The following is a 25728-nucleotide window of genomic DNA, read 5'->3' as shown; positions in this document are numbered from 1 at the left end:
AAGCGTGGAAGCCTACTTTTAAGAGGCTCGGAAGCCTCCAATACTCAAAAGTCCTGTAGGAAGCTTGATGTATAAACTTAATTAAATTAATTTCCCGTAATAATGGAAATTTTAGCCAATTCTGTTAGTTTTAGAGCCATATATCCTGTTAGTTTTCATGTTTGTTTCTCATATATCTTATCTACGCTTATTTTCATTCGCACCAAAAAATAGGGGTTTCCTCAATTAATGCAAAAGTTCGAAGGGGTACCTCTCAAGAAAAAGGTTGAGAACCGCTGCCCTAGACCGTTGTCATCAGAAAGCTGTCATCATAAACAAAACGTATTATGCTGTTGACATTAAATTAAAATAATAAATGATTTTCCTTTTCTAGTCTCCTTGATTGATTACATAGGGAAACTGCTCCTGGAATTCATCTCATGGCTCCGATATTTATCCCATCAAAAACAAAGCAATGGAAAGCAATTTGTTTTGATTCTTATTTTTGTGATTTTTTTCAGCTGTGGCACGCATGTTGACAAAAAGAAGCGACGAAATTGGTGCAATATTTCTTTGTTTCGCGATGAAGTGAGAAGTTAGTAGTGAGCAGCAAGAAGTGTTTGTAGTGAGAAGCAAGAAGTGAGAAAAGACAAATGAGAAATGAGTAGTGTGAAGTTATTGGAAGAAGGAAGAAGGAAGAAGGAAAAAGAAGAAAGAAGAAAGAAAATGGAAGAAGGAAGAAGGAAGAAAGAAGAAGGTAGAAGGAAGAAGGAAGAAGAAAGAAGTAAGAAGGAAGAAGGAAAAAAAAGAAGGAAGAAGGGAGAAGGATTAAGGAAGAAAGAAGAAGAAAAAAGGAAGAAGGAAGCAGAAAGAATGAAGAAGAAAGGAGGAAGAAGGAAGAAGCAAGAAGGAAGAAAGAAGAAGGAAAAAGCAAGAAGAGAAAAAGAAGAAGGAAGAAAGAAGAAGAAAGAAGGGAGAAGGGAGAAGAAAGAAGGAAGAAGGAAGAAGGAAGATGGAAGAAGAAAAAAGAAGGAAGAATAAAGAAGTATGAAGAAAGAAAAAGGAAGAAGAAAGAAGGAGGAAGGAAGAAGAAAGAAGGAAGAAGGAAGAAGCAAGAAGGTAGAAGGGAAAAGGAAGAAGCAAGAAGGAAGAAGGAAAAAGAAAGAAGGAAGAAGGAAGGCGCATTAAGGAAAAAAGAAGAAGAAAGAAAGATGAAGGTAGAGAGGAAAGAAGGGAGAAGGGAGAAGGAAGAATGAAGAAGAAAGAAGGAAAAAGGAAAAAGGTAGAAGAGAGAGGGAAGAAGAGAGAAGGAAGAAGCAAAAAGAGAGAAGGAAGAAGGAACAAGGAAGAAGGAAGAAAGAAGTTAGAGAATGGAAAAAATAAGAGAGAAGAAAGAATGAAGGAGGAAGAAGGAATAAGGAGGAAGGATGAAGAACGAAAGAAGAAGAAAGAAGGAATAAGGAGGAGGAAAAAGTACCACTCGTAAATTGAGGTCAATTTTTTTAACTAATCGGCCAAACGGCATTCGAACAAACGACCCGTTCGGCCAAACGGCATTCGGCCAAATGGCGTTCAGCATTCGGCCAAATGGCGCTCGGCCAAACGGCATTCGGTCAAATAGCGTTCGGCCAAACGGCATTCGACCAAACGGCCTGTTCCTTCGCATAAATCAAAACCGCGTAGATTTCAAAACCGACGACCTTCAACGAAAATTGGGTTTAATTGGGTTTTAGTTGGGATTCCTCGACATTTTTTAATAATCGCGTAAAACATCGGGAAAAACTTATAAGTTAAACTTAATCCCCCTAGCGGCGATGGTGCCTTTCTCGTGCATCTCAAAATGTATTAAGAAAAGTACATAAGATAGGTAAAAATAACACTTTTGGGCGTTAGATCCCATAATTTTCAACAATTCCCATTTGTTTGCATTTACTGCTAAACATTTTTGCTCCAAACGATTTTTTTTTCGATTAAATTTTTTCCAAGGGAAAAACAGTAGTTTGGAAATAACTCCGAAACGCAATGGCTGATCTGGCCAATTTTCAATAGGAAACAATGGGATACGTCGAATACAACTTGTTGCGAGTAAATCAGTTAATTATAAGTACCTAAAAAATGAGTGAGTTTTTTGCGCATATACATACACACGCACATACACACACATACATACACATACACACACATACAGACATGGGCTGCGAAATGGTGAGTTGACGTCTGGGAAGGAGCGACCTACACAGCTCTGGTCCTCACAAGTTTCAATCTTACGCTTCCACGGGTCTTTTGATGACAATCGACCGCCAGCTAAGGGTTTTGTACTTAGCTGGTATTGCAGCCTGGGCACTGTTGTCCTTCTGACATCAGCTAGAGTAAGGGGGTGCGACCAAAGGGACCATCGTCCCTAACCACTAAACCCAAGGCGTTAAGCGACCCGTGCCAAGGGGATGCATGACCAGGGTGGTGAAATAATGAGCTAAGCCTTTAACGGAGCCTGTGGGGTACCTTAGCACCCTCCACAGTAATTGTTCCTTACCGCGTCATGCTGGGCTCTGGCGTGGTGGACCTCTTTTCCCGAGTAACTCGTGGGACCAACCAAGTCAATTCTTCAATTAGTGGTAGTAGTATAGGCGACAACCCCTTGCAAGAGGTGGGTTGTTCAGGTCTCCGCCTAGGAGGCCAGAGGCAATAGTCGGCAGCTCAGTGCGCAGCGCCAGCATGGGTCACTTAACCTTCTCCTCGACTACGCCGGTAGAGGTTATGGACGGCCATGGCTTGTGGGGGCGATGAACCGCAAACGCGATGGGCTTTCGGCCTTCGAGGTGGCGACGGAACAGCTGGACGTCATCATCGACTTTGCGTCATCGAAGCATAATATCAGTAAGGACCTCAAGAGGAGCTTGCTGAAACTTCGAAAGTCGATGTTGGACGCAAAGCTGAACGCCGAGAAATCCGTGGAGTCGTGGTCTACCCAGACTGAGGCCCAAGAATTCGCGGACTCAGGCAAGGTCGAATCGACCGAGGTGGCGAAGACGGTGGTGCCAAAGTCTACCCAGACTGAGGCTCAAGTATTCGCGGGCACGTCGGGGGTGACTGCTCCAACGGCGCAGACACAAAAACGGGGGAGACAGTCTCCAGGGAATTACTACCCCGAACAAGGGTAGTGGGGCTGGGAAGCTGAACCCCGGCCAGATACCTCCAAAACCGGGGGAGGAAGGACCTGGATAGGTCCGTCCACCCAGGAAAGACTGTGGTAAGGGGTTACGGCACGCTGAGAGCTCTCAGCCGCACCAGACCAGGGAAATAGAGGGGGATGACGCCTCCTGGACCCTGGTCAAGAACAAGAGGAAACCGAAGACGTCAAGGGTCAAAAAGAAGGCCCAGGTGAATAAGGGTAGCAAGAAGTCTAGGGTAGGCGCTAATCGCTCCAGGGGCGATGCCCTAGTCATCAAGACGGACGAGGCTAAGTACTCGGACGTTTTGAAGGCGATGAGGAGTGACGTCAAGCTCGGTGAACTCGGCGCCGACGTACGTCGAATAAGACGTACCCGGATGGGCGAGATGATCCTCGAGCTGAAGAAGAAGTTGGCGGAGGAAGTTTCTAGGCGAGACGGTCAAGGTGAGGGCACTCGCGATGGAGGTGAATCTAAGGGTTAAAGACCTGGACGAGATCACCGAAGTCGAAGAGCTCGTCACGGCACTGCGGCGACAGTGTGAAGTGGAGACGCCCACCGCAGCCGTTCGGCTACGGAAAGGTCCGGCAGGGACGCAGGTAGCATTGGTTCGGCTATCTGCAGCGGACGCCTCCAAGGTAGTCAAGTTAGGGAGCGTCAAAGTGGGATGGTCGGTGTGCCCTGTGGGCATATACGAGCAACCCGAAGTTTGCTTCAAGTGCCTGGAACCGGGGCACAAGCAATGGGACTGCAAAGGCCCTGACAGAAGCAATCTCTGCCGACGGATTGGAGGGACATAAGGCACAATGCTGCACGAACCCTCCCAATTGTTTGATTTGGTCCAGCAAAGCTGTGAACAGCAAGCACCCCATGGGGGGTTCGAAGTGTCCGGCGTTGAGGCGTGCTGCAAAATCACAGTGCAGGTAACGCAACTGGCTTGCTCGGCCTTGCCCGAGTGTTCGGTGTGCGCAGGTTTAGAGGAAACGGCTGAACACGTATTGTTCGTGTGCCCACGTTTTCGCGCAATGCGTGACCACATGCTTGCCACATGTGATCTGGACACTACCCCGGACAACCTAGTTTGGAGGATGTGTTAAGATGAAGTTGTCTGGAACGCCGTTTTATCGGCTATCGTCCAAATCGTCTCGGAGCTACACAGAAGGTGGCGCGTGGATTCAAGGATGGCTAGTTCAGGCCCAAATAAGAGGTGTTCCAAGGGTTCGGAGTCGGCTTCATGGGTCATACCGGTGCCCTGTGGTCGAACTCGATCCTTTCATCGAACAAGTGGCCGCGCTAAGAACAACATGGTATCGTCGATCTCGCGGCGTCGGTCAACCGGGCGGGTTCCGAGCCCGAGGACAGAAAAGGGTCCTCGTCAAGGCTGGGGCAGGCGTAGGAACCGCTTCGGCAAGTCCCTCTGTGTGTTGGCGAATAGACCCTATCGCAAAGAGGTCAATTTGGGGTACACGCGGCATCATCATTCTTGATACCAGTCGTGCAGAGGGAAGCAGGCGCGAAATCGAACCTTCCCACCTTCCGAGGACATAGGGCGTGGTAAGGCCACCTGGAAAGCCGGCAATGCGCTGGCACGATACCATGGTGTTCTTTTAAAAAAGTGAGTCACGATGTTCGATGCTGCAAGGACACGCAGCTAACCTCGAGGGTGCGTTGTGCACTGGCCCCCCTTTGAAGCATTACTTTCTGGATATACCGAAGGGACGATGGGCTTGGCGGCAATGGAAACGGTTTAGCGGGTCGGGGATGTAGTCCTGCCTCCCTCGTTTGCTGTTGGAGGTGGTCCCTAACCCCGCACTTCCTTTACACCCCAGGATGTCTGTTGAGCAGATTCCCCCTCCATTGCTTAGGAAGAAAAAAAACAAACACAGACAGACATCACCTCGGTTCGTCGAGCTGAGTCGATTGGTATACAACACAATGGGTCTACGGGCCTTCAATAAAAAGTTTGTTTTTGGAGCGAACATATAGCCTTTTGGTACACTTAGTGTACGAGAAAGGCAGAACGTGAAAACCGCGTAGAAATAGTTGCGTAAAAAACGACCTGCGAACTAGTAAAAACACATACCAATTCGACTAAATATTTGTCCCGAATGTTTAGATAAAGCGAATGGTCTTTTCGGGCGTTCGAGCGTTCGAGCAAGGCGAAATCGTATAACTTCAATATTGGTATTGGATGTTTTTTTCCTTAAGAAAAATATTATAAAAATTCTTATTTATTTTAAGGGACAATTTTCATCTTTTTCGCATGGTAATTATTCATCTTCCGAAATTCAGATGTGTACACATAAAAATAACCGAAACGCGATCGAAATAATACTTTTCTACTGGATATAATAAATCTTAAAATGGTACTATTAAAAAATCGTTTGAAATTTTATCAAAGGTTTATTCGTCCACGACTCAGTGAAGTTCAGTGAAGTCAACTTCGATAACATTTACTGGGCAAAAGAACTGTAGCCAATGGTGGTTGATTTCCAGCGGTCTGATTTGCATTAGATGCCAATTTCCGCATCATACTTTGTGAATATGTTCGATCACTGACGAATATACGCGCGTGATGGCTGATGATGATGGATAAATTTGAAATGCAGCATTTTCTGTCGGTTGAAGAATCCATTACTGTTTTTCAATTTCATCCCAATTTCTCTGTCGGGTTGAAACAGTTCCAACGTTGGGGGTTTCGGGATAGCTGCAAATGGCGACCGCAATTACGCCTCTACTCTGTATGTTGCTCTTGTTGATTGGATAGGGAAGCTTTGTCAGTATTGTTGATTTCCTTCTAGCTCGAGGCAGCTCTCATTAGACCTGTAAAACATAGGTGGTTCGATTACAACAAAGCGCAACCATCACTTACTGCCTACTTCTTTGTTTTCCATTTCAGATCGACGAGACTTTCCCTATTCATGGGCAGTGTACCTGATGTTTCACATGCATTTCACCCAGATATTGCACACCATTTCGATACTGCTGACTGTGATGCTGGCTGTTTGGAGATATATAGCCATCAAGTGAGTATTTTATCAAATACAATTTTACTATTGGTGATCCAGACTAAACTTGTGGTTCAAATGCAACAACATTTTTAATTTTTAATAGATTTGATAAATTTAATAGATTTGCTTCTAAATAAAAAGTTTTCTGATTTCTGCATTAGCATTTTTTTCAATTTTATACGTAAAATTTCTTATATTTATCGGAAATTATCGGAATCTTGAATATCGTTTCAAAAAACCAAAATCAGGCTGAAATCAAGAGAGTACCAGCAACCAACCAACTCAAAAGTTGATAAAAATAAATTCAAACACTCTTGAAAACGCACACATTGGATGTCCTTTCTGAAAGTCTGTGTGTTCGATAAAAGTTGAAAATATTGATAAATTCATTCCGAAATGCCGCTGGCCTTCTAAATGTAAGCAATTTTGTCTATTAAATTTATTTTTCACTTGAATAGTCTACCGACTTAGTCAGGGCTTGGTGGTCATATGGCTACCACTTCTGCATTATACGCAGGACGTATAGGCAGGAGGAGGCAGGAGGAAGGAATTTTGGAAGTTTGATAACCTAATTGAGGAGCCCTAAACCTCTCCTAACAAACACTAAATTGTTCATGTAAGGTTTTTATCCAAACCAGACGGTTAACCTTAGAAGTTTCATGTCCTGGGTGGGATGTTCATGATCATCCGTAGGAATTTGTTTTGGACTCGTTGGAGTTTGAGATGGTGAGTTTTGGCGCAGGTCTCCCAGGCCGATCTGCCATATTCGATCACGGAGAGGATGATTTGCTTGTAGACAGCAAGCTTGTTTTTGACGTTGGACAACGTTTTACCCAAAGGTACTGGGTGTCAAATCATAATCTAAAATTGGGGACCATCACGAAATCATGTAAGATTTCGAACGTTAATACAGCCTTTATCTATCGATTTTCGAGATTTATATATCAATCGACTCCGCAACTCTCCAGAAATTTGTCAATTTCATTGAAACTTTTGATTATTTACGATAAACTATTGAAAAAATCAATTCTTGTCATTTCATTTCATTCATTCATTTATTTAGTCTACATCTAAACAATTCTTGTCATACCCAGTAAAAATATCAGAACCAACCAATCCCGTTCATGCATTCCAAACACGGACATCAGAAAGATGTAAGTTACGAGGCTTGTGACCCACCGTTTCATTTTCTCCGAGTGTAAAAATTACCATGATTCGCGCTCGCGTGTCCTTTCTGTACGATGATCCACGGTGGGTGATTGCGGAGAGCGGGAACGGAGGGCGCACAGAACGATGGCGTTGCTAGCGGTCCTAGCAGTTATTTCTGCCTCTGTAGCGGTTTACGGGCAATCTATCGAGTGGCTATCGTCGGCGTCAGCGGCACTCCAATAAAATTTTCTTGCATGGTTCTGGATCTGGTGTTGTTGCAGGACGAATAAATTGTTTCTTTTCAGGACCGTCGTTTTATACAAGGGAAGATCATTTGAACGATTCTTCTCGGCAAGATTTAACAAGCGATCCTTAGAGCCATTGATGTCTAATGGAATAGGCTAAGGCTTGGATTTTAGAATTTAACTTTATTTTTAGAATGGCTTAGCATAGACTTACTTGACGAGCGCGGATCTTATTGGACAAATCAGTATTTCTGAGGTCCATCATTCCTGTTCAATTTTCGTCATGCGATTGCAACGTATCTTAAGCGCAGGTTGCCCAGTACGTTAGTACTGCTTGCGAGTAACATTTCGTAGGTTGAGTGATAAGCCTGCTGCATATCACTACAGTTGGTCGCGGTTCGATCCCAGTCGACGTATTTTTTGTAAACGAAGTCTGGTTTTGTCTCCCTCAGATAGGAAGCTCATGTGTTGATGGGTACGATATGTAGGTTCGAGGTGTGGGAGTTGTGGTCCTGGTGTCAGTGGTTGTCACTCGTGTGGATACTTATGTATATGCTGACTTATAAGTGAAGTAGAAGAAGGTTCTCTGCGAAATGTGACATTTTTTCCTCGTCCTCTAACCCATACAAAATTTTAATTTTTCAGAGTCGCTACAGACTTTCAGCAATGTTTTAGAATATTTGTAGATTTTCAGTCATTACTCTTAAGGGCTTCCGGAAATTCTTTCAGGATGTTAGATTCGACTAGTCGTATTCTGATGGATAACGTTGAGGTACTCATTTTATATGAATGTCATTTAAACATATTTTTTCAAGAGCTTTGATATATCACAGAGCACAGATATACTAGTTAGTATAAATTTACGGATTTGTTTTTCACTAATGAGTTTTTATGGAGGTATCAAAATTTAAAACATAAAACCTGCTAAATCCAAATAGTGATACGCCTTTCTCGTACAATTAAAAAATAGTATTTTTTAACCCTTAAATGCGCAATGTTGTTTTAAAACAACAAACCGAAAATACGTTTAATGTTAATAATTTTAATGATAGTTTACGCTAAAAATACTTTCGACGATTTCTAAAAAAATCGCCTTGCGCCTTTAAGGGTTAAAGGAACATCTAGCCAATTTTCAAAAGAAATCACTTGAACAGGATTCCCCGTTGGTTAGCGCAAAAAAAAAATGAAAGTTTTCCTGCGCACATACACACGTGCTCATGAGGATGCTCACAGATAATTTCCAATTGCTTGTATTGTTTGTTTTCATCAACGTTTTATAAGTTTGATATTTGTTTTCTGTGGGTATATACCTGCTGTTGCCGTCGCTTCGGAATCTGTTTCGCGTTTAATTACCTGCCTATGGCTCAACGATGACGGTTGACAGTTACCATGGTTTGGATGGCTTCCATGCTTGCGAGGCGAAATGCAAATTAGTTCGCGCGATGAGTCTCCTCCCGGAGGATGTAGCTAAGAAAGTTAATTAGCACGTCTGATACACCGGAAAGCTATTATCCACACTGTTATTGTTGATGTTCAATCTCGTTATCTAGTAATCGCGGGCTAAGCTTAGCTTGCGGCAAAAAGTGTGTGTGTCGTGAACTTTTCAGCTTTTCGGTTCGTAAATGGATTATTGAAGTTCACTTCGTTGCAGTTCTATCTTTCTTGTGACCTAACAATTTCGAAGAGAATTTTGCCCATCTGTTCGTAATTGCTTCCATGATGGTATTGGTTTTTTTTTAAATGAATACTGTTTAGTTTAAAGAACTTTTTTTTAATTAGATAATTATTTCGCAGAACAGCTGCTGCTTACTCTGCACTTTTCTATTCAGCGACATCATCGTCAGGCTGAGGTCAAAGGGAAAATACATTCATTTGAAGATGAAATCAAGACAAAATTTTCAAAACGACTTATCTGCTTTTGTAAACAAAGATTCAAACGTCGATTTGATGAATCGGATAGCACTCCGACGCAAACCAACACCATCAACAGGTAGCGGAAACCTTCATTTACCTATTGGTGGTGCTGGTTTGCGTGGGAGAGCAAACAGATTCGTCAAATCATCGTTTGAATCTTTGTTTACAAAAGCAGATAAGTCGTTTTGAAAATGTTGTCTTGAAATGTGTTCAACACATTAAACGAAATCAACTTCGGGTGGCTCCAATAATAGTCGTGAATAGATCCTTCATATTCCAAATGTTTCTACCTTAATTCAATTTGAATATTTAAACATTATACATATTAAACATTGAAGGACCTTCGTGTCCATGGATCGAACATATTTTTCCCATCTTAAAGTGTTTTCATTTCATTAGATATTTTACTGCTTCTTTTTATTTGACATACTGTTCCTTCTACTTACAGACACCCTCACGGTTCATTGGCCGTCTACGCTCAATCCAATTACAGTTACGCCATCCTCTTCTGCTACATACTGGCGCCCATTCTCTGCATGCCAACGTACTTTGTCTTCACGATACGGCAGACGCATGTCTTCGAGCACGATGCCCACGTCCTGTTGTATCACTTGGATGCCGACGAAAACACTTCGATCTATCGGTGAGTAGGACTGTGTCTATTTGGTTTAGTGTTCGACTGGAAAGACGATACCCAACTACGACCGGTGTTGTTGTTTCTGCTGTTGATGTCCGAGGACGGCGGATAAAATAATCTGCGTCGGAGATTATAGTAGGCATTGTTAATGCCATATAAGTTATTAGACAATTGAAGGCGAACAGATTATAATTTAGATTCAATGTCACACAAATTTCCCTAAAACATCCGTTGTTTCTAAGCATCCGAGCATCCCAAAGGTGCAAAAGGTGGGTCATCTAAAAGTAAATTATAGTCGTTCCATACTTTTCCGACCATCACTTATAAGTATTAACACAGAGAAGTATTAACAAGAATAGTAAGAACTCGAGCACAGTGTGGTAGATCTTACTTCATAATGCACCGGTGTCTATCCATTACGGGAATTACCAGTTTTATGATTACTTTTGATCATCAGCGTTAAACTATTGAAATAATCAATTCTATCAAACTCAATAAAAAACTCAAAGGTGCAGCCCAATCGGGTTGTACGCAAAGGTGACGTTGAACTACTTAGCTGTATGCAATGTACAGTAGAGTGGCCCAGCCTTGTATGGGGAGAAAAAAACTTGTCGAATTCTTCGGGGCACTTCCCAGGATTGTGCCTTTGCGTAAGAAAATCGATCTCTGAAACTTTCAGCTCAATCGCTTGTTACATAAGCTGGTGCATTTGATTTGAAGTTTGTATGGTGGTTTCAGCCAAAATGCTTAGGAAAATACACCTCCGTCACTCTTTCGTTCAGAAAATTGGTTCGGTATGCCCGATTGAGTTCATAATTGCAACAAAGGTAGTTGATATGTTAAAAATCAATTCCACAGAATATTATACGATGGTTAAATGTTTTTTTTTATAAAGTATTGGATGATTTATTGGGAGTTGGGCTGTGCACTTTGGAGTTAATTGATTGTCATTAAAAAACTTGCGCATGTTATCAAAGGTGGCTTAGGGCACAAAACAGATAGACATCATAGAACAAACTGCAAATTTCAAAGTAGGCTCTTTGTGTATCAACAATCGACGAACGGCACTCACGTATATCTAGGGCGACAGAAAGATAAAGCAAAGCATGCGATGTTGTCTGTCTTATGTGCGTTGTTCAGTAAAGCTTGACTTCCACCGCTAGGTTCGCTAGCGTCCCAAAATCATCGAAGGACCACATTCCACGGCAAAGATGCATATATGTTATGTGCTTAGGGGCAAGCCAGAGTAAACGCGACGCGACAGTGCAATTTGACAACAATTTGATAACGATTGTTATTCTTTTACGTGAGTCGCGTCGCGTCGCATCGCTCGTCGCGTTTACTCTGGCTTGCCCTTAGATATGTGCTGTGGCGCGCGTTTCTCTGCATATGTTTGAGCGCGCGCGAAACCACACATCGCAGGCATCTTTGATGGCATGCGTATGTTTTTCATGGCAATCCATGAATTCCAAAGTGCACAATCTAACCCCTAATCAATCAGCCGAAAACTATAGAAAAGTTCATTTAATCATCGTATAATGTTCTGTGGAATTGATCTTTAACATATCAACTGCCTTTGTTGCAATTCTGAGCTCAATCGGGCATACCGACCCAATTTCCTGAATGAAGGAGTAACGGAGGTGTATTTTCCTATGCATTTTGGCTGAAATCACCATACAAACTTGAAATAAAATGCGACAGCTTATGCAACAAGCGACTGAGCTGAAATTTTCAGAGATTGATTTTCTTATCCAAAAGCACAATCCTGGGGGTGTCCCGTAGAATTCGACCACCTATTGCTTCCTGGGCCAGTCTAATGTACAGGTTTTCGACTTTTCTGTTCGATGAGACCAAAGCAAGCCTTTTTAAAGCCCAGGGTTAATCTGTTTTCGTTGGTTATCCTGTGCTACTGAGATTGAAAGAACATTACGAACCCTGGTAATGTTTAAAAAATTTTAGACCAACATTTGAACTGCCTATCCATCCATCCATATATATAAAACTCAATGTTTGTATGTTTGTATGTATGTTTGTATGTATGTTCCAGCATAACTTCTGAACCCATTTACCGATTTTAACCACATTTGGAACACTCATTCTTTATCTTAAGGAAACGATGATAGGGGGGTTAGAAATGCTCTTTGGAAAAGGGGGAGGGTGTGGGGGGAGGGGTATTGCTTAGTTATCGGTCAACTCAGTGTTAATTTTGAACCCCTTGGCCGATTTCAACCAAATTTGGAACACAAATTCTTTATCTTAAGTAGGGGATGATAGGGGGATTGAGCATGCTTTTTTGAAAAGGGGGAGGGTATGGGGGGAGGGGTATATCTTAGTTATCGATCTACGCAGTGTAAATTCTGAACCCCTTGGCCGATTTCGACCAAATTTGGAACGCAAATTCCTTATCTTAAGAAGGGGACATTAAGGGGTTAAGCATGCTCTTTGGAAAAGGGGGAGGGTATGGAAGGAGGGGTATTTAATTATCGATCAACGCAGTTTAAATTCTGAACCCCTTGGCAGATTTCGACCAAATTTGGAACGAAACTTCCTTATCTTAAAAAGGGGACGATAGGGGGTTAAGCATGCTCTTTGGAAAAGAGGGAGGGTATGGGGGAGGGGTATTGATTAGCAATCGATCAACTCAATGTAAATCCTGAGCCTCATGACCGATTTGAACCAAATTTGTATCAAATATCGTCTGTCCTAAGGAAGCGATTTTAGTGGATGTGGTTAAGTAATTTTAAAAGGGGGAGGGTGTGGGAGAGGGGTATTGTTTAGTTATCGATCAATTCAGCATGACTTCTGAACCCATTTATCGATGTCCACCAAATTTGGAACCCATATTATCTGTCTAAGGAAGACTATATCAGACTGGGTAGGAGTGCCATAGCTAAATGAGAGAGAGGGTATATTCATTAAACGAACAGTTTGGTATACCTTTTTATCGCATAGGTCAATTCAAACCAAACACGTAAACACGTAATCCCTACCCAAAGGAAACAATTATAGAGAGGCTGGAAGAGACTTTTGGAATGGGAGAGGGGGTATTGGGGTTGGGTATTGTTGTTCATCGGCATAATGGTATGCCCAGTGAAAAGCAATGATTAATGAGTTTTCTTCTGAATGGTGGATGTGATTGCTTCTTTAAAAGTAGCCATTTTCCCGGAATAAGGCAATGATGGGTGTGATCCCTTCTTTAAAAATATGCGTTGCCCGGAAAATGGCATCGATGGATGTTTTTCCTTCTTTAGAAATAGACGTTTGCCCGGAAGACCTTTCAAACCCACAATCCCTTCTTCGAAATCAGTCAATGTTTCCAAAAGTCTTCTTTTAATCAAATGATAAAGTATGAATAAGTAAACACAATTACCCTGTTGACCAATTGGTTTTATGATTTTCCGATTGTAAAAGAAAACTGCAAACCAAACTGGCAATTCCGAGCAAGGCCGGGTACATAAAGCTAGTGATTGTATATTTGTAACACTCGCATTTTTATTCATTTTGTAAAGAGCCTGGGTATCGTTCAGAAAACTCAATTTACTGCAGCTAATCCCACAACAATAAAATATGCTTTACTATCTTGCTTATATGTAGTAAGCTGGAAACGATTGAGTTTGTGGGGTGGATTGACAAGCGATTTACAAAATCAACCAAAATGCAAATGTTACAAATATGCGATCATGGGCTGTGAAAAGGGTGATAAAAATAATATTTTCAAATAACCGAGGCTGAACAACACTCTCAAGCCATAACTTATCCAAATTCTTCTTCTTTTTCTTCTTCATATTGGCATTACATCCCCACACTGGGACAGAACCGCCTCGCAGTCTAGTCTGCATTAAGCTAATGTGACCAGATATATTTTGTGCCAGCGCGGGACAAAATTTTTTAAATCCTTGTTTTTATTAAAAAATGTGCTTAAGTCAAAACTTTAAAATTTGATAAACCCCTCTGGGACTCGCTTGGCCCTTGATCAATCACACAATCTCACCTCTGTTGTGAATGAATCTATTCAATCTATTCTATTACAACGGTGCGAGTTCCTGATGGTTAAACTTATTTGTATTGTTTGCATGATTCATTTGGCTAACATTCAAAGTGATCGTATTATTCGTTTTATGCAATTAGGCAGAGCGCTCAAATTTGCTTAAAATGCCTACATCTTACTCAGGTTTTTTATTATTCCCCGCAAACTGACAGACGATTTATCATAAATTTTTCCATAAGCTTGAAACAAAAAATTATCCGAGCTACTTAAAATTCGTCGAACTTGCTCAGATTTCAAGTGAAGTTTTTACTGAAATAATAACAACATACGAACACGATGTGAGTTGAAATTGTTGAGCTAGAGATCCTACATTCAGAGATCTTGAGCCAATCGAGCATTGAATACTGTCAGAATCTGTGCCAAAGGAGCATTGTTATTTTTCTTATTATTTCTAGTTGTTGACTTCAACTGTAGTGTTGATTTTCGAGATTTGTCGGCTATGCAGTCTGACTTATTAGAACAGGAGAAAAAAATGATCGCTTTTTGTTGAGCATGGTAGGCGTTCCGTTACAAAGAGCAAACATTTTTTTTCCTGAAGAAGACATCGAACCCGATGCCGAAACGTTGGACAAAATTTAAAAATTTGTTCTCATAAATCAGACTGTATAGCCGAAAAATCTCAAAAATTTATTATTTCTGTGAATTTTGAAATGATTTCAGTTCTTCACTTTAAAAGCATTGTTATTGTTGCAGATTGAGTAAAATATTCCTCAATAGCACGTTCAAATCTTCCATTTCACTTATTAAAGTTCTTTTAGTGGGAATCCAATTAAATATCTATCCTCGTTCTCGTGTCCATTTGACTAGGATCACTAGAATACACCAAAGCAGGCTTGTCAAAATTCCTCAAACTCTCTAGAGTTTAGGACTAAATAAAATTGGAAACCAACAAACACGTGTTTTAAGTGAGTGCTTGTGCTGCCACTCAGCGTTGCACTACCACAGTTATAATTTTGTGGGAGACGGAAAGATACAAATGACGTTGATGGCAATTTGAGAAACCTTTGGAGAAACCTCTTTTCTGTGTCCAAATTATATTTCTTACATCTTAAATAAAATTATCATTGGTAACAAATAGAGTAAGGAAGAGCTAAACAAACTCTGTTTTTTACTGCTGATAAATTTATTTAAGATGTAAGAAATATAATTTGGACGCAGAAAAAAGGTTTAAACAACATGCGAGTGTGGCCGTGGCGTCAGGTGAAAGACCACTCATCAAGCCTCCGGAGTGATGCTTTGTATGTGACGAAAATCGAAAATCATTAATCAATATAATAAATTTTGAAAAATTGAAGAACGTTTACTAAATTACTGCTATTTATTGAATATTTCTTTATTTCGCGGTACATTATCTTGAAATAAGTGAAACGCAGGACATTTCGCGGGACTCTTTTCAGCGCGGGACAAATGGCGAAAATGCGGGACTGTCCCGCGAAACGTGGGACGTCTGGTCACCTTACATTAAGCACTTCCACAGTTATTAACTGCGAGGTTTCTAAGCCAAGTTACCATTTTTGCATTCGTATATCACGAGGGTAACACGATGATACTTCAATGCCCAGGGAAGTCGAGACAATTTCCAATCCGAAAACTACATAGACCGATACCGGAAATCGAACCCAGTCACCCTCAGCATGGTCTTGCTTTGTAGCCGCGCGTCTTAAACAATGAAATGATAAAAACTCGCTAGAAAGTAAGAATCGTTCGATAATTGTATCTCGAAGCAATGGTAAATGCTACGTTTGAACTTATTTTCCTACATAACATCAAAACACGCAATGCCAAACATCCAATTGAATGTCATAGTTGACATTAAATTGGTATTAGTCAGGTTTTTATTAAAATGATAATTTTGTGTTTATTATCAATTGATTCCAAAATTTGAACATGTTATCACCGATGATAACTCATTTACTTTTTAGCATTAGCATTAGCTTTGTTACGGTGTAATTCGTAGATTGGACACTAGTGATACTCATGTTTTACTTTTGAGATCCTTATCTAGAATGCTATCAGAAATCAAGAAGGGGAGTGGTCCTTGATTCCAGTCTTAAACAAAAATAACAAAAGCATGAGGATTACTACTCCTGGCCACGCCAATCTTCACCGTAACTAGGGAGAGGAAGGAAGTGTTGATGTAGTACTTACTTAACGAGAGGCCACCGACTTAGCGACACCCTCATAAGTACCACGGAGTTGGATAATGAGGAAGGTATTCGTTGGGTCAGGATTTGCCTGTAGCTGGCTATGTAACCGTGGTAGATCTTACCCCGTAACACACCACGTAAAGGTGTCTAGCCAGCATTACGGGTAAATGATAACTCATTTACTTTTCTCACCGCAAACTGGAAGAGAGATTAAGCACCAACCACTAGATCAGTCTAACCCCCGGTGGCCGGGGGTCTGATGTTTTGGTTGTGTTTTCGTAGTTCAGATGCAGTCTCTTTTCTTCTGCTTTTCGTTTATGGAACTGTCAGTGTGGATCGCACCTATCTCTTTTCTTCCTGTGATTATTCTTATGGCTGTCAGTGCGGAATTTTCAATGTTGACTACGAAACAAACTATGGTGAAGGTATACAAGTGTCAGTCCCGTGCCGGTGGCTGACTACAGAAAAGCCCATCGTGCGAAACCTGGGCTTAACTTTCAGTTAATAATAAAAAAAATGCTTAAAGATTACTAAGTTGAAAAGCAGGCCAAGTTCAAGTTGGAATGTAGTGCTATGGAAGAAAAAGCTTGCGATGCACTTACGAGATTGAGATTCACCGAAACCGAATGCTCAACTGTTAGCAAGTTTGGAATTGTAATTATTATCTATCTATCTTCTTCTTCTATCTATATCTATATCTATATCTATATCTATATATCTATATATCTATCTATATCTATCTATATATATATATATATATATATATATATATATATATATCTATATATCTATCTATATCTATCTATATATATATATATATATATATATAAAACTCAATGTTCGTATGTTTGTATGTATGTTCCAGCATAACTTCTGAACCCATTTACCGATTTTAACCAAATTTGGAACACACATTCTTTATCTTAAGGAGACAACGATAGGCATGCTCTTTGGAAAATGGGGAGGGTGTGGGGGGTGGGGTAATGCTTAGTTATCGGTCAACTCAGTGTAAATTCTGAACCCCTTGGCCGATTTCAACCAAATTTGGAACACAAATTCTTTATCTTAAGAAGGGTGGGGTTGAGCATGCTTTTTTAAAGAGGGGGAGGGTATGGGGAGAGGGGTATATCTTAGTTATCGATCTACGCAGTGTAAATTCTGAACCCCTTGGCCGATTTCGACCAAATTTGGAACGCAAATTCCTTATCTTAAGAAGGGGACGATAAAGGGTTAAGCATGCTCTTTGGAAAAGGGGGAAGGTGTGGGGGGAGGGGTATTGCTTAGTTATCGATCAACTCAGTGTAAATTCTGAACTCCTTGGCCGATTTCAACCAAATTTGGAACACAAATTCTTTATCTTAAGGAGGGGACGATAGGGGGTTGAGCATGCTCTTTTGAAAAGGGGGAGGGTATGGGGGGATTAGTATTGCTTAATTATCGATCAACGCAGTTTAAATTCTGAACCCCTTGGCCGATTTCGACCAAATTTGGAACGAAACTTCCTTATCTTAAAAAGGGGACGATAGGGGGTTAAGCATGCTCTTTGGAAAAGGGGGAGGGTATGGGGGGAGGGTTATTGCTTAGTTATTGATTAACTCAGTGTAAATTCTGAACCCCTTGGCCGATTTCAACCAAATTTAGAACACAAACTCTTTATCTTAAGGAGGGGACGATAGGAGATTAGGGATGCTCTTTACAAAAGAGGGAGGGTATAGGGGGAGGGGTATTGATTAGCAATCGATCAACTCAATGTATATCCTGAGCCTCATGACCGATTTGAACCAAATTTGTATCAAGTATCGTCTGTCCTAAGGTAGCGATTTTAAGGGATGTGGTTATGTAATTTTAAAATGAGGAGGGTGTGGGAGAGGGGTATTGCTTAGTTATCGATCAATTCACCATGACTTCTGAACCCATTTATCGATGTCCACCAAATTTGGAACCCATATTATCTGTCTAATGAAGACTATATCAGACTGGGTAGGAGTGCCATAGCTAAATGAGAGAGAGGGTATATTCATTAAACGAACAGTTTAGTATACCTTTTTATCGCATAGGTCAATTCAAACCAAACACGTAAACACGTAATCCCTACCCAAAGGAAACAATTATAGAGAGGCTGGAAGGGATTTTTGGAATGGGAGGAGGGGTATTGGGATTGGGTATTGTTATTTATTTAATCAGACTAAGGCCGAAGTGGCCTGTGCGGTATATAAGAGTCTTCTCCATTCGGCTCGGTCCATGGCTACACGTCGCCAACCACGCAGTCTACGGAGGGTCCGCAAGTCATCTTCCACTTGATCGATCCACCTTGCCCGCTGTGCACCTCGCCTTCTTGTTCCCGTCGGATCGTTGTCGAGAACCATTTTCACCGGATTACTGTCCGACATTCTGGCTACGTGCCCGGCCCACCGCAGTCTTCCGATTTTCGCGATGTGAACGATGGATGGTTCTCCCAACAGCTGATGCAATTCGTGGTTCATTCGCCTCCTCCACGTACCGTCCGCCATCTGCACCCCACCATAGATGGTACGCAGCACTTTCCTTTCGAAAACTCCAAGTGCGCGTTGGTCCTCCACGAGCATCGTCCAGGTCTCGTGTCCGTAGAGGACTACCGGTCTAATTAGCGTTTTGTAGATTGTCAGTTTGGTACGGCGGCGAACTCTATTCGATCGGAGCGTCTTGCGGAGTCCAAAGTACGTACGATTTCCAGCCACTATGCGTCTCCGAATTTCTCTGCTGATGTCATTTTCGGCAGTCACCAGTGAGCCCAAGTACACAAATTCTTCTACCACCTCGATTTCGTCACCACCGATGCAAACTCGCGGTGGGTGGCTCACATTGTCTTCTCTTGAACCTCTTCCTATCATGTACTTCGTCTTCGACGTGTTGATGACTAGTCCGATCCGCTTAGCTTCCCTCTTCAGTCTGATGTAGGCTTCCTCAATTTTCTCAAAGTTACGTGCCATAATATCTATGTCGTACGGCGGAACCAAATAGCTGGACGGACTTATTGAAAATTGTACCACTCGTGTTAATCCCTGCTCTTCGTATTACCCCTTCCAAAGCGATGTTGAATAGCAAACACGAAAGACCATCACCTTGCCGTAACCCTCTGCGGGTTTCGAAGGGACTCGAGAATGCCCCTGAAACTCGAACTACGCACATCACCCGATCCATCGTCGCTTTGATCAACCGTGTCAGTTTATCCGGAAAACCGTGTTCGTGCATTAGCTGCCATAGCTGGTCCCGATCGATTGTATCATATGCGGCTTTGAAGTCGATGAATAGATGATGTGTGGGCACGTTGTATTCGCGGCATTTCTGCAGTACTTGGCGAATGGCGAACACCTGGTCCGTGGTGGAGCGTTCGCCCATAAAACCCGCCTGGTACTGCCCCACGAACTCCCTTGCAGTTGGTGCTAGTCGACGGCATAAAATTTGGGAGAGTACCTTGTAGGCGGCGTTCAGCAATGTGATTGCGCGGTAGTTGCTACAATCCAGCTTATCGCCCTTTTTGTAGATGGGACACACGACACCTTCCATCCACTCCAGCTGCAAAACTTCCTCCTCCCACATCTTGGTAATGACCCAGTGCAGCGCTCTAGCCAGTGCCTCACCACCGTGTTTAAATAGCTCTCCTGGTAGTTGGTCAACCCCAGGGGCTTTGTTGTTCTTCAGCCGGCCAATCTCCTCCTGGATTTCCTGGAGATCCGGAGCCGGTAGAATTATGTCCTGCGCGCGTTCTCCCAGGTCCATCACCATACCGCCATCTTCGTCTGCCACATCGCCATTCAGGTGTTCTTCGTAGTGCTGCCGCCACCTTTGGATCACCTCACGCTCGTTCGTAAGAAGGTTCCCGTTTATGTCCTTACACATATCAGGCTGTGGCACGTGGCCCTTACGTGAACGGTTTAACTTCTCATAGAACTTTCGTGTGTTATTAGCGCGGTACAGTTGCTCCGTTTCTTCACGGTCTCGATCTTCCTGCTGGCGCTTTTTCCTCCGGAAAATCGAGTTTTGTCTGTTCCGCGCCTGTTTATATCGTGCCTCGTTCGCCCTCGTACGGTGTTGCAGCAATCTCGCCCATGCTGCATTCTTCTCTTCCACTAACTGCTCACATTCGTCGTCATACCAGTCGTTTTTCTGATCCGGGGCACCGTGCCAAGTGCAGCGATTGCGGTGCTACCAATGGCGGATCGAATATCTCTCCAGCCATCTTCAAGAGACGCTGCGCCTAGCTGCTCTTCCGTTGGAAGTGCCACTTCCAGCTGCTGCGCGTATTCTTGGGCTAGTCTACCGTCTTGTAGCCGCCCAATATTAAGTCGCGGCGTCCGACTTCGACGTGTGTTGTACACCGTCGAGAGTTTTGAGCGCAGGCATACTGCAACGAGGTAGTGGTCGGATTCAATATTCGCACTGCGGTAAGTGCGGACGTTCGTGATGTCGGAGAAGAATTTACCGTCGATTAGAACGTGGTCGATTTGGTTTTCCGTTTCTTGGTTAGGTGATCTCCACGTGGCCTTGTGGATATTTTTGCGGGGAAAGAAGGTGCTTCGGACTACCATTCCGCGGGAGGCTGCGAAGTTTAAGCATCGTTGGCCGTTGTCATTCGAAACGGTTTGCAGACTATCCGGTCCGATGACCAGTCTATACATTTCCTCCCTTCCTACCTGTGCGTTCATGTCGCCGATGACGATTTTGACGTCCCGCAGTGGGCATCCATCGTATGTCTGCTCCAGCTGTGCGTAGAACGCTTCTTTCTCGTCGTCAGGTCTCCCTTCGTGAGGGCAGTGCACGTTGATGATGCTATAGTTGAAGAAACGGCCTTTTATCCTCAGCTTGCACATCCTTGCGTTGATTGGCTGCCACCCAATCACGCGTTGGCGCATCTTACCCAGCCGGTTCCCAGCTCGTTGGTGGTGCCACAGCTTTGGTAGAAGGTAGCCGCTCGATGCCCGCTTTTCCACACTTTCTGTCCTGTCCAGCAAATCTCCTGCAGCGCCACGACGTCGAAGTTGCGGGGATGTAATTCATCGTAGATCATCCTGTCGCAACCTGCGAAACCTAGCGACTTGCAGTTCCATATTCCAAGCTTCCAATCGTGATCCTTTATTCGTCGCCTAGGTCTTTGCCGATTATATCGAGTCGCATTATCTCTTATATTGTTCGTAATTATTGGTTTTACAGGCGGCTTATTGGGCCTGCGCAAACCTCCTGTCTCGTCGGAGGGCCGTCGTGTCAGGGCTGTTTAGCGTCCCACCTAACACCAGGACTTGGGCTTGTGCGCTTTGAGCGGCACACGGTCGCTTTGGTGGGGCCTACTTGCGGATACATGCAGCTTTTTATAGGAGTTTAACAAGGCCCACTGTCAGACCCCACCACATCCTAGGCAAGCCACACAACTCGCAGATGGCCTGGGGAGTGATCGTCAAGCCCTTGGACATAGTCTCTGCTGCCCCGTACCTCATTGGTAATCTAATGCTCCTCCGATGGGTTTGCAATAGCAGCAATTTTCTTTGGACCACCACAATCTTCAAGGTCGGCTGGTCGCTCCCACGTTCTGTTTTGAGCCTTTTCATTAGGTGCCGAACAAACATGAGCTATGTGCCCAATTCTTCTACGCGTATGGCATACTTTGTCGGCATTAGGACATGAACAATGTTGGTGATATACACTGCCGCACCTGCAGGGTGTACTACGTTGACTGTGCAAAACACCTTGATTAAAACCTCTCGTTCCTCTTCTAGAACCACGAGTGCCTCGTGGATGTCCCATAAGGACTGTTCAGTTTATAAAGAGGACACTTTGTATTGTCGATGTTTTTTAAAACATCAATCTTTTTAGAAATCTGATTTCTTTTCGTTCAATATATTGTCTGACCTTCTAGAAATGAAATCCAATTATCAACGAAACAATTCTAACTCAGAAATTTGTGATTTTCATAACAATCTCAATTTATTGAATTTTCAACAGCTTCAACCGTTTATATTCCGTTTTCGGGCTGTCACAGTCTCTACTGTTTCTAGATATCGACAAATCATTGACAGTGTGTTTCTTTCCGATCTTCTTGATAATTTTGTTGACATGCCGATTAACTTTTTTTTACAAACTGTCAATTTTGCTTATAAAAAAATTTGTTAGGAAGCTTATGTTTACGCAAAATTCAAGAAGCTTTGATAATAGGCGCCATTTTGTTAGATTTAAACTGTTTTATCGCTTTTCAAAAGTTACAGTTAATTGACAGTGTATTATAATATACGCTTAAACATACTTCATCGAAATTAACCAATCTGACTATATAATATCGTTATGTAAAAGTGTCCTCTTAATAAACTGAACAGTCCTTACCACGCCAGTTTACGCGGATTTTTTTTGTACTTCCGTGCACCTGCTGAGGGTTCCTGGAAACCAGTGCGAGAGTTGCCGTGTCGAAACGGCTGTGTGCCCTCTGAAATTCTTCCTCGTTCGCCTTCTCCAACTCCCGATCGCGTACTAGGTCAATGAGATCTTTCATAGTACCATGTCTGACCCAGTGTGCTAACACTCGAATCCTACTATCATTTGCACCCTTTGTGATCACTCTTACAACCGCCTTCATTTCCTCGTCGACACCGTAGTTAGAGTTTTGCTGCATTAGCAACACGACGGACGATTTCGATGCTTGATTCGGTTTGTGACTGACATAAATTCATGAGCTTTCCTCTCTGTGATAAAATATATGCTCTGTATCCGAAATAATCGTCCAACCGCGCTATTGCGTTAGAGAACGGTTCTGAACGCTCATTGCGCATTCCGGGCGTCGATTCAGTCGTGTTGAAGATTTCGCGGACTTTCGGACTTTAGACTTTCATTTTCTTTTTTTTCTATTCTTTTTTTTTTGACGTCCGTCCATTTCCACCGGAGCCAGTTAATTCGTTTTTTTTCTTTTATTTTTGACTTCCGTCTATTTCCACCGGAGTCTTCTCGCTTTTTTATTTCAGATCTCCGTCTTCTTCTTCTTCTTCTTCTTCTTCTTCTTCTTCTTCTTCTTCTTCTTCTTCTTATTGGCATTACACACTAGGACAGAGCCGTCTCGCAGCTTAGTGTTCATTAAGCACTTCCACAGTTATTAACTGCGAAGTTTCTAAGCCAAGTTACCATTTTTGCATTCGTATATATCATGAGGCTAACACGATGATACTTTTATGCCCAGGGAAGTCGAGACAATTTCCAATCCGAAAATTGTCTAGACCGGCACCGGGAATCGAACCCAGCCACCCTCAGCATGGTCTTGCTTTGTAGCCGCACGTCTTACCGCACGGCTAAGGAGGGCCCATCTATTTCCACCGGAGCCTGTGTTTTCTATTATTGTTTTTTGCCTTCCTTCTTTTTCTTCCTTTTTTTAAAGAACGATTTTCATTACACTTTTTTTTGCAAACTTACGTCGTAAACGGATGGAGAACTGTGCAGTTCTTCTCCTTCATCAAGTTCTTCCTCTATATGATCATCCGAGAGCAGAAGCGCTTCGGATAAATCGTCACCAGCGGAACATACAGTCACTCTCAAAATTGAGCGTACAGTATGGATTAGTTCACTACATTCGAAAATTTCAAAGGAAATTCAATAGTTAGCTCGGTTGTTTTTAATGCATTTCAATATTCATCCCTTCCTTCAATGTATGCGTACATAAAATTGTTGAAATTGTTTCTCTAAAGTTCATTTATTTGAAAATAATCTCAAAATACGCCTATGAGATGTGACAAAATTGAGCGTACAGCTAATGTTTTTCTATGAAATTTCTTATTATAAACACGATTAATGTATTTTAATATTGTTTTTTCATGATTATATTTATAATAATAAACATCCGCTACTTAAACATTCAATGTTTTGAAATTAAACCATGTTTTGGTCAAAATGGCGAACAAGTGCGAAGTAAGAACATTTTGCCTGTGGGCAAAATAAATGCTTTAATTTGTATGTTTCACCGGCATAGTATCCTATATATGATAGATAATCGAAATCGAGTGAGACATACGATAAATTTGTCAAAATTCAGTCGGTAAATGATGAAAACAGATGTAAACATACAGAGAAAACGACAAATGTTAGGAATGACATAATTCAAATTTAGAATTTCTTTAACTTAAATTTGTTTTAAAGCTCGATTATTGTCTCAGGTATTTCATTAAGAGTAATATTATTGAATCCAATCATTCACAGTCAAATTCTAAAAGTACAAGGTGCATGTTGTGGTACCGAACATAAAAACAGCTTTTCAACCCCGTAGAGCACTTCTGATTAAATATTGTAAATATAGCCTCAAATCGTAATTTCATAATTAAATTTGGATTAAACTCCACGATCTGTTACCATAAGGGATGCAATTGGATGATTTCCATGTGGCGAGTAAAAATAAACTTTTTTAAGAGTTTGGCAGCTTATTTAATGATATCTTGGTGAATTTAAATGATTCAACCAAATTTGTTCCTACGGTGACTGAGTCTTCAAATATGATATGACATCTTATAATGTATCCGTGTGCTGCTCTTTTAGTAATATTATTATTAATGAGTGTCCTGAGCTTATAAGCTACCTATACATCGACTTTTAAATAAAGTTATACTTAATTTGAAATATGCCGTTCCCAACATTTGTCGTTTTCTTTGTATGTTTACATCTGTTTTCATCATTTACCGACTGAATTTTCCCAAATTTATCGTATGTCTCGCTCGATTTCGATTGTCTATCATATATAAGACACGATGCCGGTGAAATCCATATCTTAAAGCATCTATTTTGCCCAGCAGCATTGAATTGTTAAATAACATTGTTTATACATCTTACTTGTTCGCCATTTTGATTAAAACATGGTTTAATTTCAAAACATTGAATGTTTAAGTAGCGGATGTTTATTATTATAAATATAATCATGAAAAACAATTTTAAAATACATTAATCGTGTTTATAATAAGAAATTTTATAGAAAAACATTAGCTGTACGCTCAATTTTGTCACATCTGATAGGCGTATTTTGAGATTATTTTCAAATAAATGAACTTTAGAAAAAAAATTTCAACCATTTTATGTACGCATACATTGAAGGAAGGGATGAATATTGAAATGCATTAAAAACCACCGAGCCAACAATTAAATTTCCTTTGGAATTTTCGAATATATTCATCTAATCTATGGTGTACGCTCAATTTTGAGAGTGACTGTACAATTCCCAGTGTGGGCCCATGATCAGCCGAACGCTCAAGAGCATCGGCCGAATCATTGCCAACTATTTCGGCGGAAACTCTACCAGCGGAGTTGCTTGGATTGGACTCCATGATGCGTCCGTTGCTACCAGCTGTACTTGTAAGACTGATTTGATTTTTATCCTCACTCCCTGTTCGCTACCTAATTTTTCCAAACTCTCCAAACAGTCGAGAATTTTCGAG

At 41.8% G+C, this 25728-nt stretch overlaps 1 protein-coding gene across 2 annotated transcripts in view; it reads left to right on the top strand.

Moving 5' to 3' along the window:
* LOC134211050 (G-protein coupled receptor dmsr-1) overlaps window positions 1-25728 on the top strand; it is a 454370-nt gene that overhangs the window by 406388 nt on the left and 22254 nt on the right. For both annotated transcript variants that reach the window (XM_062687612.1, XM_062687613.1), the window contains 2 exons: window positions 6049-6175; window positions 9917-10111. In XM_062687612.1, coding sequence (XP_062543596.1) covers window positions 6049-6175; window positions 9917-10111 — 322 coding nt within the window. The remainder of the gene's footprint in view (window positions 1-6048; window positions 6176-9916; window positions 10112-25728) is intronic.

The sequence above is a fragment of the Armigeres subalbatus genome, chromosome 2 (assembly GCF_024139115.2).
Source record: "Armigeres subalbatus isolate Guangzhou_Male chromosome 2, GZ_Asu_2, whole genome shotgun sequence".
NCBI lineage: Eukaryota > Metazoa > Arthropoda > Insecta > Diptera > Culicidae > Armigeres > Armigeres subalbatus.
Note: the sequence above shows the minus strand (reverse complement) of the source record. Positions and strands in the feature narration are given on the sequence as shown.